This window comes from Myzus persicae, unplaced genomic scaffold (assembly GCF_001856785.1).
Source record: "Myzus persicae strain clone G006 unplaced genomic scaffold, MPER_G0061.0, whole genome shotgun sequence".
Lineage (NCBI taxonomy): Eukaryota > Metazoa > Arthropoda > Insecta > Hemiptera > Aphididae > Myzus > Myzus persicae.
In genome coordinates this window covers 194,482-206,450 of record NW_019103925.1, presented here as the reverse complement: position 1 = coordinate 206,450, position 11,969 = coordinate 194,482, and the positions used below count along the sequence as shown (strand labels likewise).

Genomic DNA, 11,969 nt, shown 5'->3' with positions numbered 1-11,969 from the left:
CCAGAGTTATTCAAAAGTCCCTAAACTGTTGATACGTGATAATGCAAATTTAATAGTATTGTTCAAACAAGATGAAACCAATTTAAAACATGTATACAACGAGCACTGTTCTGGGGACATGTCATATATTCAATTTAAACATTTTTGTGTAACTTGTTGGAACCGTGAGAGGTTTACATTTGTTGTTATTTGTAAAGATAGTGAGCGTGATAACGGACGTTATCGTTTTGGGTTTGATACATTTGTAGTTATATAAGATGAAACAACTAAATAATAATATCATTTAAAACGTAGTCATGACGGAAGCAACTACTGTGTTAGATGTGCTAGTTAAAGCTAAGGAAAGTATTAAACGTAAATATATCGCACTAAAAACCTGTTCTGATAATGTTCAACAAATAATGACACAGACATTAAAACCAATTATCGATCCTTTAACTAAAATATCAAATAAACCTCATTTGAACAAGGAAAATATTAATAATAAATCGAAAAACCCGATTTTGGACTACAATCAACAAGAAATTGAAAATTGGTTTCAATCTACAGATTTAGACAAAATCTATGGCCCAAAAAAACGTTCAAACGGAAATATTATCTTGGGTAAAAAAGAAGTAAAATTCGTAGAAAACACTTTACTTATTGACAGTAATGTTTATACCTTAACCTCGGGTCTTATACAGTTATTATTTTTGAAAAATCCACTCGTTTATATCGAAAACGATTTAGATGAGTATAAATCGATATTAACTCAATCATCGGTACATTTATCTACAGTTGGAAATAAAATAAAAAAGGGTGGTACTAAATATTCATCAATTATTAGTAAATTATTCCCCTCGGGTGGCGAGCTGTCTATGAAATTACAGAAAAATAACTTAGTGTATTGGGACAATCCAAACGAGTTGGTCGATCGATTACGTCTACTTCTCGCGTCAAAAGCAGCTGGCAATACAGGTGTTTCAAACGAAATAATATCGATTTTCGAAGAATTACTTGAAGCTGGGTTAATTAAACGAATACCAAATGTCTAAGCGCGAAATCGCCGATGAACTACACAAGCCGGCTAGAAAAAATTTCGTTAGACGTAGAGTTAACGTATATGGAAAAAATGATTTATGGCAAGCTGACTTGGTTGAAATGATACCGTATTCAAGAAAAAATAAAAATTATAAATATATTTTATGTGTGATAGACTGTTTTACAAAATTTGCGTGGGCTATACCACTAAAATCAAAAACCGGTAAAGAAGTCACTAATGCAATGTCTAAAATATTAATTGACCGAGCACCAAAACTTTTGCAACTCGATAACGGAAAAGAATTTTACAACACGACTTTTGACGCGTTGATGACTAAATATAATATTCATAAATATTCTACGTTTAGCGTTATGAAAGCATGTATTGTCGAACGATTTAATCGTACATTGAAAGAAAAAATGTTTAGAGAGTTTACGGCGCGCGGCTCACACAAATGGATTTCAATTTTACAGTTACTGCTTGACGAATATAACAATTCAAAACATAGAACTATAGGAATGACACCGGTGCAAGCAGATTTAAATCCTTTATCAGTCGAGTTACAACTTCATAAGATGAATAATCAAAAAAAAAATAAATTTAAAATTGGTGATAACGTTCGTATCAGTACACAAAAAGGTGTGTTCACAAAAGGTTATTTACCTAGCTGGTCTACAGAAATATTTGAAATTATTAAAATAAATAATACATTACCCACTACTTATCAACTTCAAGATTATATGGGTAAACCGATTGCTGGTTGTTTTTACTCTGAAGAAATATACAAGACCAATTTCCCAAACGAATATTTAATTGAAAAAATTATACGTAAAAAACAGAATCAAATGTACGTCAAGTGGTTAGGATTTGATAATACGCATAATAGTTGGATAAATACACGTGATGTTAAAAAATAGTGTCAGTCGTTTTATAACTATGAACGTGTTTGGAAGTTCTCAGGCGAGTGATATTAAGAGAATTATATCAGATATTCAATTAAGTAACAAAACAATTGTAAACGTTATGAAACTTCAACAGAAAGAAATCGATACTTTGAAAAATAATATTGTTAATCTAAGTGATAAGATACTATTGCTTGAAAATAATATACAATCAAGTAATAAGTCTGCATTAAATTGTGAAAATCGTATGTCCGAGCTATTTAATGACTGTGCTGAAACTACTACAGCAATCGCTATCCAGGGACTCGACGTTGGCCAATTAAAAGCTGAAATAAATCGTATAACCGGTATATTTGATGAAAATTCATTACCGAATCATGGAACATATATTTCAGATTTACATTCACGTTTGCTGATCGTGGAAGGAAAAAATATTAAGAAAACTTAATTTCACATTTTGGTATGCGATATTGAAAAATAATTTCAGTCGAGCTGTATACATCATCGTGTTTGGTAGTCCTGTGCTAGTGTTAAAAGTGTTAAAAGTATTTCTGTCTTATAAAATATTGTTTAATTTACATTAGTAGTAATTTTTATATACATTTAATAAATCTGAAATTATGTCGTCGGCTATCGCAGACATGCAATGCGTACTTGGAGCAAACAATAAATATTTTATTAAAGAATTATCTATTGTTGATATAGAATCATTTTCGAGCCAACACTGGATTTTTAAAAATTCAAAATCTCAGCAGGACAATAAATCTCGTAAAACTAATAAGTGGCTAGAACTTAACTATCATAAACTATCTATAGAATATGGTGATATTGAGTATGAAGAACTAAGTAGAATATTGAATTCTTTAAAGTTCTCCTGCATTTACGTCAAAGGTGAACAGAAAAAATAGCTGCTTACAGAATTTATACCTCAAGTCGCACTAATCAACATCGAAGATCTTGGATGTCCACGTTTGGACGAAATATGTGATGGAGAAACTCACCCCTGCTGTATTTTTCATATGGATTTTAATCCAAAACAATGTACATTTTATAAAGTATTTGCTATTAGAAAATGGTTTGTAAATAATTCTTAAAAATTGTGAATGTATACATTTTATTTAATAAACATAATATTATCATATTTTAACATTGTTTTTTTTTTATATGTTATCATATATATATACATTTATATATATGATGACATTTACAAGATTATTAATTTTATATTTATATTAATATTGCCATCCATTGATCTGAAACAGAAAAAACATGATTAAATATATTATTAAGTCTTAATAATATTCTAAAAAAAAAAAGTAAATAAACATAATATTTACATGATATTTACAAAGTAATACAAGGTTTTTTAATTATATATATATACTAATATTGTCTTCCCTTGATCTGAAACAGAAAAAACATGATTAAATATATTATTAAGTCTAAACATAAAATAAAAAAAGTAAATAAACATAATATTTACATGATATTTACAAAGTATTTACAGATATAAAGTATTTTTTAGGTTATTCATAGGTTATTTAGTTATATAATAATTTAATAAACATACAGACAAAAATAATAACTAAAATATAAAAACCAATAATATACATAAACATAATATTTACAGAAAAATTATACATGATTTTTAAATAAAACTTAATATCCTATTCCCTCCAACATTGCTGCCATCTCTGCTTCCACCCTCTCAAGTTCCCTATAAAATTCAAAAATTATATAAGTAAAATAAAATATATCTTTAATGTTTTTATCTTACTCAATGCGATAGTGTCCATGAGCCAAGGTATGAATTTGGTTTTCAAGTACTAGCCTCTTATCATCAGATCGGTTTAAAGCTAATTTAACTGTTGAAATTGATTTCATTTGATGTTTAAATGATCTTAGTGATACATTTACACGAAACGGTGTATACTGTTTTGTTGAAGATGTGTGACCTATGGATTTAAACAACTCGAATTGATTTAAAGCTACACTTCTACTAGTGTCACTGTCAACCATTGGTCCGTCCCAAAATAAACATTGTTTATGATCTGCTAAGCTCAAATGATTTTTAACGACATGTCCTCTAACACCTTTCGCCTTGATTTTTTCTACACCCGATAGATTATATGCATATGATTTATCTCGTAGGGCAACAAACTCTGTAATCGCTTTTCCATCCGTTTCATCAGTAAATGTACCCGGTAATTTTTTCCTGTCAATACAATAGCATTTATGATTGACCGGCAAGTTCGAAGTATCCATACGTAGTAATAGTTCGGGTTTATTTAACAAATCCGCGTAGAAATCGGATGTCTTTATGAAGTATATCAATGAATCTAAACAAAAAATATATGTTGTAAATAAACATTAATGTAATATATATATAATATGTACCTGTATCTGTATACATCAGTTGAATATTTGAACCATAACTCTTAATCATAGAGTTGTAGTGGAAGTCGAAAATTAATGTTTTAGAAATATCCAAAATAGAAAACCCAACGTATATTGGTTTATCAAATTTTAATTCATCAATATCTAAATGTATAACAGCTAGGTTCTCGTTATAAATTGTAATATCCTTAAACGTATTTCGATTGATTAACTTTGAACATAATTTTTCATCAGAAACAAGTTTCATTTTTAGTCTGTTTCTTACATTTTCCATGGTCTTACCTAAAAAAAATTTTAAAAAAATTAAAAAAACATACCAAATACTGCATTATTCATTAACTTGAAAAACTCTCTCTCAAAATCGTTTGATGCTTTTTTTCTCATGTTAGTATTCAACTCAATATATTTTGCTAACCATGGCGATTGATTGAATTGTAGAACTCGATGCACCTAACCCATAAAAAAAAAAAAAAAAATTAACTCAACTCAACTCTAATAATAAATAACTAAAAACTATTACCTTTTTTAATATTAATCCCGCTTTCAGAGCTTGTTTTAATGCCATATAATGAACAACATAATTTTTTTTATGTTGTAAATTGGCGACTAGTTTTTTTACTTTCAATCCCGGGGGTACCATCCTTTCTGGAAGGTATGGTAACTCGTTATGCTCGTCGTGTAAAGATTGAGGATATAATATGTCAACTTCTAATGAAAATCCAATCTTTGATGTTTCGTTTGATTTTTCCAATAATTTTAAAATATTTTCGACATCTAGATTTCCCTCATACCACGAAAATCCGTCCTTTGGCATAAATTTACTCATAGCCCAACCGTATTAGGATCTAAACCGTACGTGACCAGACATAAATCCCTGAAGTTTTCAAAGACATCACAAAGGAGCATCACATCAACTTTCATATACAAGTCGCTGTATTCGCCGAGAGTATTTAATTTAAAGTGATCCCATACTCGTTTTGCGTGTTGATAATCTTCATCGTCAATATGAGATTCGTGTAATGTGTTGTAAAAGTTTTCTTTTGATGGCAGTACGGTGTCATTTAATTTCTCCCAACTATCCGTATATTCATAACAATATACACCTTTTCTGGTTACCAGTTCAACATCATTATTATTAAACACTTTTCTAGTCTCTCTAAATTTTAATGTATCACCTTTAGCTAAATTATTGACGAGTTTCTCCAAACTACTCGCCATAAAACGAAAAGTATCAACAAAACGAATTTGAAATGTATTTGATACGTATTTTGTAAATGATATTAACTTTTCTTCAGTATTCGGTATTACATTAATTGATGTTGTATCGAAACGTAGCTGTGTTATAATAAAATGTGAATCATAACCAGAAAGGTTATGAAAAAAAATTGGAACGAAATTAGGTTTTTCCATTAATAAATTACATTTACTGCATACAGTCCCTCTGTACTTTCCTGTCAAATGATCGTGGTCTTTAACAGGATTGTTTTGCGTTTTAATAAATTTAGTTTTACATAACTGACACGATCCTTGAGCGACTACATTTTCATGACATTTTTTATTTTCATCAGTCATTATAATTGGTATTATGACGTTAAGTAATTTTTCTATTTTAAGGGCAACTTTAACAATTTCTTGCAAAAAATGTTTAGCAACGTCTCCTTTGTCAAAACTCGAATTTCCTCTGAATACAATTGGACCAGTCTCTATATCAAATTTTTCTAGCAGCTCTTTGGGTATATCGTCGCTCGGCTTAACATAATAACAATAGCTCATAACATCGTGGTGTTGAATAATGTGTGTATTATTAGAATTAGTATTATTATTTTTTTCAAGTATTGCTTCGAAGTCTGCGTAAATTGAAAATGGGTGTTTTCGAGTACGTTCCCAATTTTCAAATTTCATAAAAGTATTTTGGTTAGGTAACAATGGTATAAGCGGTTTATTTTTATTGCAGTTTAATTTGTGTGTTTTAAGACGTTGTTCAGCGGTAACCCCCCCACGGTTAACACCAAAGTATGTCTTAAAACATCGCTTGCATAATAATACAGCGTGTCCATTTTGTGTTAGCTGAGCTCCGATTAATTTCGCCAAATTAGTAATACGACAGTAGTGCTGCTTTCCGGTCCCATCTCCAAATAATAATAAATCGTGGTGATCATCGAGTTCTTCCTCACATACTTTCACTGGATAAACTATAGTCTGTTCGGGTTTGGTTTTGATATAACTTTTTTTTTTTGACATTATTTTGACATTATTTTTATACTTTAACTCTCCGTTTTTTAGGCTATATACATTTATAGAAACTTTGTTTGTTTTTTCAAATTTAGCAACGTCGTTTAATAAAGCAGGGAAATTTATATTTTTAAAATTATAGCTGCCCTCTACTTCAGCATAATTAGTTCCTATCCTTTCAGCATGAACAGGATTGACAAATTTTGATAGTATGCTATATTTGAAACATTTATCGTCTAAATTTTGAACATTTATAGTCGCTTTTCTTCTTGCTATAAAATCTGGAAGTGGAATGTACGATGAACCTCCTAAAGGTTTGTACAGGTTTACATTTATTATTATGCCATCTATACTTTCCAATGAAAACTTACTGCCTACATGCTCCATTTCATCTTGCTCTTGCAGCAACTTAAGAAAATCCAATTCTAACAGGTGGTTCTCATCATCTGCTTGAAATAGCGACTTTGATCTAGTTTTAAAAGCTCTATTTTCTCTAGTGTTTGTATTAGGTATAATATACGTTGCTTCTAATTTAATATTATATTTTATAGGAGACTTTTGAACTGCGTCGGTAAGTATTGTGTACATTCCAGGCTTTGAAATTTCTAAAAACTCTCTTGTATCTATAATGTTATTTATATTTTTCTTAAAATACTCTGTGCATAACCCCCTAAATGCAGACTTAGTTTTTAAAAAATTTGCAGACGTTGTATTATCCATTCGCATACGTTTATTGTTAACAAGTGATTTAGAATTTTCTGTATATTTTCGTTTATCTAAATAATAAAAAAACTATCTTAAAATTGAACTGAGGATATAGCGCTTTATTTTATTATACTACCTACAACTTTTTTTTTTTTTTTTAAGCGTAAGCATCCTATTAAATAAAAAAAATCTTACCATTATTCTCATAAATATCGGCTTCATCAATCATAGCAAGCATTTGATTATATCTATCATCACACCATAATTCATTTGTTGTGTTTTCTTGCACGTTTGATAGAGATTCATTTTTGGAATGTCCCGCTTCCAAGTTAGGCACGAAGATCTGTGGTGCGATCTCTATCTGATCGGTGCGAACATGAGTGGGTTGATCGTTTGAAACGATGGCTGGCGGAGTAATTCCGTCATCAGTACCTCTATGACGTGCAGGAACATGATCAACTCCTTGTAAAAATAAATTAATAATTGTTAGAAAAAAAAAAAAAAATTCTAAATTTATTTTTATGAATTATCATGTACATACCATGAAACTTTTTAATGTGACGTATTAAATTGTCTGTCCGAACAAACGATGATTTACACATGTTGCAGATAATTTTATTTGTGCTATGAGATTTTTTATGGCGTACTAAAACATCTTTACGATTAAAAGACGCTGAACACTTATCACAATTATAAGCCATATTATTGTTTATGATTAAGCTTGAAAATTTATTGAAAAATATATCAAGTATATTAATATACTAATTAAATAAATTTAAAATATAATTAACACGGAGAAATACAGAGTACAACACGGAGAAATACAGAGTACAACACGGAGCGATCGTAAAATGTGTGTGTCAACCTGCAAAAGACTGGAACACACTGAGCGGACATCGTCACTTGTTTTGTCAAGCGTCCGTTGAGCATAACCATTTGTGGTGGTGGTAACATTTTACAATTATTTTGATCAACATTTTCTTTAGAAAAAAATAGTTGTTGTGTTACTAATGCTAACTACGTGTGTGGTCACCAAAAATAGTGGTTTTATTTTCGACCCTTCTATAACAATAACTCTGTCGGTTACTCGAAGAAGCCATATAAAATTAGTTGCTAACATACCAAGAAATGCAAGCATCTGCTACTGCAAAATTACTACTAACAAAATATTTATAAATATTAATATAGTTTGGAAATATGAATTATAGAATGCACGGTTTTTATAATAAAAATATATACATATAATGTTTTATTCAATAAATATTTATTCTGGTGTAAAAAAACAAGCATATTTACGTTTTCAGGTGATAAAGATGCTCTTTTACGAGTAACGATGTTACCGGCCGTTGAAAAACATCTTTCTGAACTTACCGATGTTGCAGGAATTGTTAAATATTTTTTTGCAAGGTCGCCAATTACAGGATATTTAGAAAATCTAGTTTTCCACCATTCTTTGGGGTCCAATGTGAATCTTAATTGTGGTTCTGCTATATAATTTTCAAACTGTTTCGTCAAATCATCATCATCATTAAATTCAGTCCCATAAATATATTCTAAAGCATTACTATGGCATTTTTGCTGGTCTCCTAAATTATTCAATGTCTTATCATTCAAATTTATCGTGTCGCTCATACTTAAAATTTCTTTTACTCTCGATCGAATTTCCTCACGCGTGGATAACGCCTCATGCTCCAAATCTTTGTACCTAGGATCAAGGAAGGATGCATATGGTGTATATGGGTCAAAGTATGAAATTATTCTATTCTGGGCACACGCTACAACTACTGATAGTGCGACAGTAATTGTCCGATCGTCGATACTATTACACAAATCACAAATCTCTTAGGAGAGGATTTTACATGGCGACAATTAATACGCCTGCTCTTCGTCCGTGAGTACTCAGTCCAAAACTGACATGACCTCAGACATAAGTTATATTTTTTTTAAACACGTGTTTAAATACGTATTTTTAACTAAATACTCGTGTATTTATAATTACACGTGCATATACACGTGTATGTTAATTACACGTATTTCACGTGTAATCAAATACACGTGTAATAGGGACCACTAATTGAGATCTTCCTTGGAACTGGGTTTGAGGGGTGGATCTAGTATTTTCATGTCAGTTTCTAAATGTTTGGTTCCTAATAATTGCTGATATTTATTTTTTAATTGACGTATTAGTTGTGCTTTTTTGGATGGGTCTGTCGGCCAGGGTTGTGTCATAATTCTTATTATATGGGTCAACCACTTAAAATAACAAATAAAAACCGATAAGATAGTGGTTTCTCCCTAAGTAGCCTTTGAATACCTCCCCGTCTTATATGGCGAACTCGACTGACGTCAAAAAGAGCTTCTATGGTAAGCACTTAACGATGTTGCCCCGGCACGCGCTCTGTGTAGGATTGTTGTGTGGCGGTTTGTGGCACTCACCATAATTATGGCGAGATGGCGACTGCGGTAACACATATGTGTTTATTCTGTCTGGTTACAACACTGACTGCATCAACATCATGTGGCTTGTACTCGTAGAGTAAACCAAATTTAGCAGAAATGTTACATATGTCCTTCCTTGAAAATTATATATATTTTTTCAATATTAAAATCAGTTTTAATGCGGAACTGATCAATTATAACATTTGACGGGATTTCACTTTCAATTTTACCTATAAATATAAGTACATATATAGATATAGTTTCAAAATAAAATTTAGTATTGTAATATTTAAGTAATTGAATATAATACTTACAAGATTCACTTTAACTGAATTATTATAATAATATCCTAGTTCATATATAAACAATTATATAAAATTAAATATAACAAACATTAATAATACATTTAACCAAACCAATTCACATACTTAATTTTTTAACGGTATAAATTCCTTATGCGTTACTCGTAAGTTGTTACTATGAACTAATAAATAAAAACACTGAGTCGTATATACTTAAACAGTTAAGTACAGTTTTTCCAAACCAATTCAATGATTATTGGTACTGACACTATTATTAATACATACATATTAGACCATATTCAGCTCCACCTAGTAAATCTCAAATATAAATATAGGTATACCAGCAATTGTTTCTTGAATAATAGTCGGGATGGGAAGAAATCTAATTTCATTATGGTAGCCAAGGTAAGTTTTACAATATGTCACATCTATATTCATCAGTCTAGCAACAGTTCTTATAAAAGAAGGTCAGCATTGATCTAAATTAAAAAAAAAAAAAAACTATAAAACAATGTGTTTATAAACTTGTAACATTAGTTTTTTTACTAATTTTACAGGATCCAGTTATCTTTACTGCACGTTCTCTTTTTCCTTTAGATTTAAATACTCCAGATGGTTGGCAGTAATGCTTTGTTGTTATTATTAGCTTTTGACCCTCTATGTTGGCCATAGAGTTTCGAAGTGGCCAATTCTTCCTTCTCTTTCCAATAATTAAACTCTACAGTAAATTTAAATGAAATAAAGATATCTTATACAGTTTATACTGTCTTGTAAAGTATACTTTTGTTTTGTACTTTTACAAATCCTTTACAACAAAACTGGTTTTCCATATGAATTTTTTAAATCCTTACCTTGTAGAGAACCAAATTTAAATTGTACAGTTTCCAGCTGTTCGCTTGAAGTTGAAGACATTATGTGTCAAAAATTAAATGAATGTAATAAAATATATTATAATATAATTATTTAATAAAATTTAAAATGCCTATAAATTCAAAAAAATTCGGTCTTAGTGATAAGGCAAGGGTCGTCACTGTCAAATTGACCGTCTTGCTGACAAAATTAGTGATTTTTTCTAGCAACTAGACGCTGTTGAGTCACGAATGGCTAAAGCTGAGAAAAATGTGTCCACTCTCTACCATTTAACCCATCACCAATTCGCGCACTCAAAAACCAACGATAATGTCGCGATTCCCCCCACCAAAGTGGAGAATCTTAAAGACAAAGTGAAACTAATACAGTCAACCATAAATACAAACCCACTACTTCTGTATCTCGGAGCTTCCGTTTTTCGTACGACATCGAAATTCGACTGAAGCTAACATCAATGATACGCGTCCATAAGCTACTCCGTCTGGCAAATCGTATTTTTCTGCATCCAAAAGTCAATCGGAACTTTTCATGGACGTTGTATCCGAATTCATTTGTAACCAACTGGACATCCACCCAGAGAAATTCTTGAGTCAACTCGACCAATACTTTCTATAAAATTGTCCATACTATGACCACCGTGTTGAATTATTTCAACGATGATTAACCAGAAGTTCTTGAGTATGGTTTGACTCCCTTATGCCTGTCCCAACTTCCCAAGTACTCCCAACCACGTATGAGGATTTGAAAAAGTTGTTCCACCAGTTGTTCTAGTCACCTAGATCTCACCTAATTTATTCAATTTCCGGAAGGCTGGCTCAGCACGTTGGTCGGGGGCGTGGTGTCAAAGAATGTCGAGACAAGCATGTTTATTCTTTTGCACATTATTGTAGTGTCACACTGCAATTGCGCACGAAAAAACCTTTGTCTAAAGGCCCTATACGGTACACAAAAACAATAATACGTATATAAAATTGAGTAAAAATAACTATTCAAAATAGTTGTAAGCATAGACGCAAACAATGGTGTTACTATTAGACGATAACGGAATATAACATAATATTATTATCATGATGCTTCTATCTAATGTTTTTTTCGTTGATC

General features: G+C 30.8%; 3 protein-coding genes and 1 pseudogene across 3 annotated transcripts; 1 reads left to right on the top strand and 3 right to left on the bottom strand.

Moving 5' to 3' along the window:
* The first annotated feature begins 296 nt into the window (after positions 1 to 296).
* On the top strand, positions 297 to 1,938 carry LOC111036422. Its single transcript, XM_022318432.1, has 2 exons — positions 297 to 614; positions 1,036 to 1,938. The coding sequence occupies exons 1-2, from the start codon at positions 297 to 299 to the stop codon at positions 1,936 to 1,938; spliced, it is 1,221 nt and encodes a 406-aa protein (XP_022174124.1).
* A 1,553-nt stretch (positions 1,939 to 3,491) lies between these two features.
* On the bottom strand, positions 3,492 to 4,478 carry LOC111036429. Its single transcript, XM_022318440.1, has 2 exons — positions 3,701 to 4,478; positions 3,492 to 3,640 (listed from the first exon to the last, which is right to left on the bottom strand). Exons 1-2 carry the CDS (start codon positions 4,186 to 4,188, stop codon positions 3,583 to 3,585), a joined length of 546 nt encoding a protein of 181 aa, XP_022174132.1. The 5' UTR covers positions 4,189 to 4,478; the 3' UTR covers positions 3,492 to 3,582.
* A 3,736-nt stretch (positions 4,479 to 8,214) lies between these two features.
* Positions 8,215 to 9,875, bottom strand: LOC111036427 (zinc finger BED domain-containing protein 1-like). Its single transcript, XM_022318438.1, has one exon. The coding sequence runs from the start codon at positions 8,887 to 8,889 to the stop codon at positions 8,437 to 8,439; it is 453 nt and encodes a 150-aa protein (XP_022174130.1). The 5' UTR covers positions 8,890 to 9,875; the 3' UTR covers positions 8,215 to 8,436.
* A 327-nt stretch (positions 9,876 to 10,202) lies between these two features.
* Positions 10,203 to 10,910, bottom strand: LOC111036418 (annotated as a pseudogene).
* Positions 10,911 to 11,969: the final 1,059 nt, after the last annotated feature.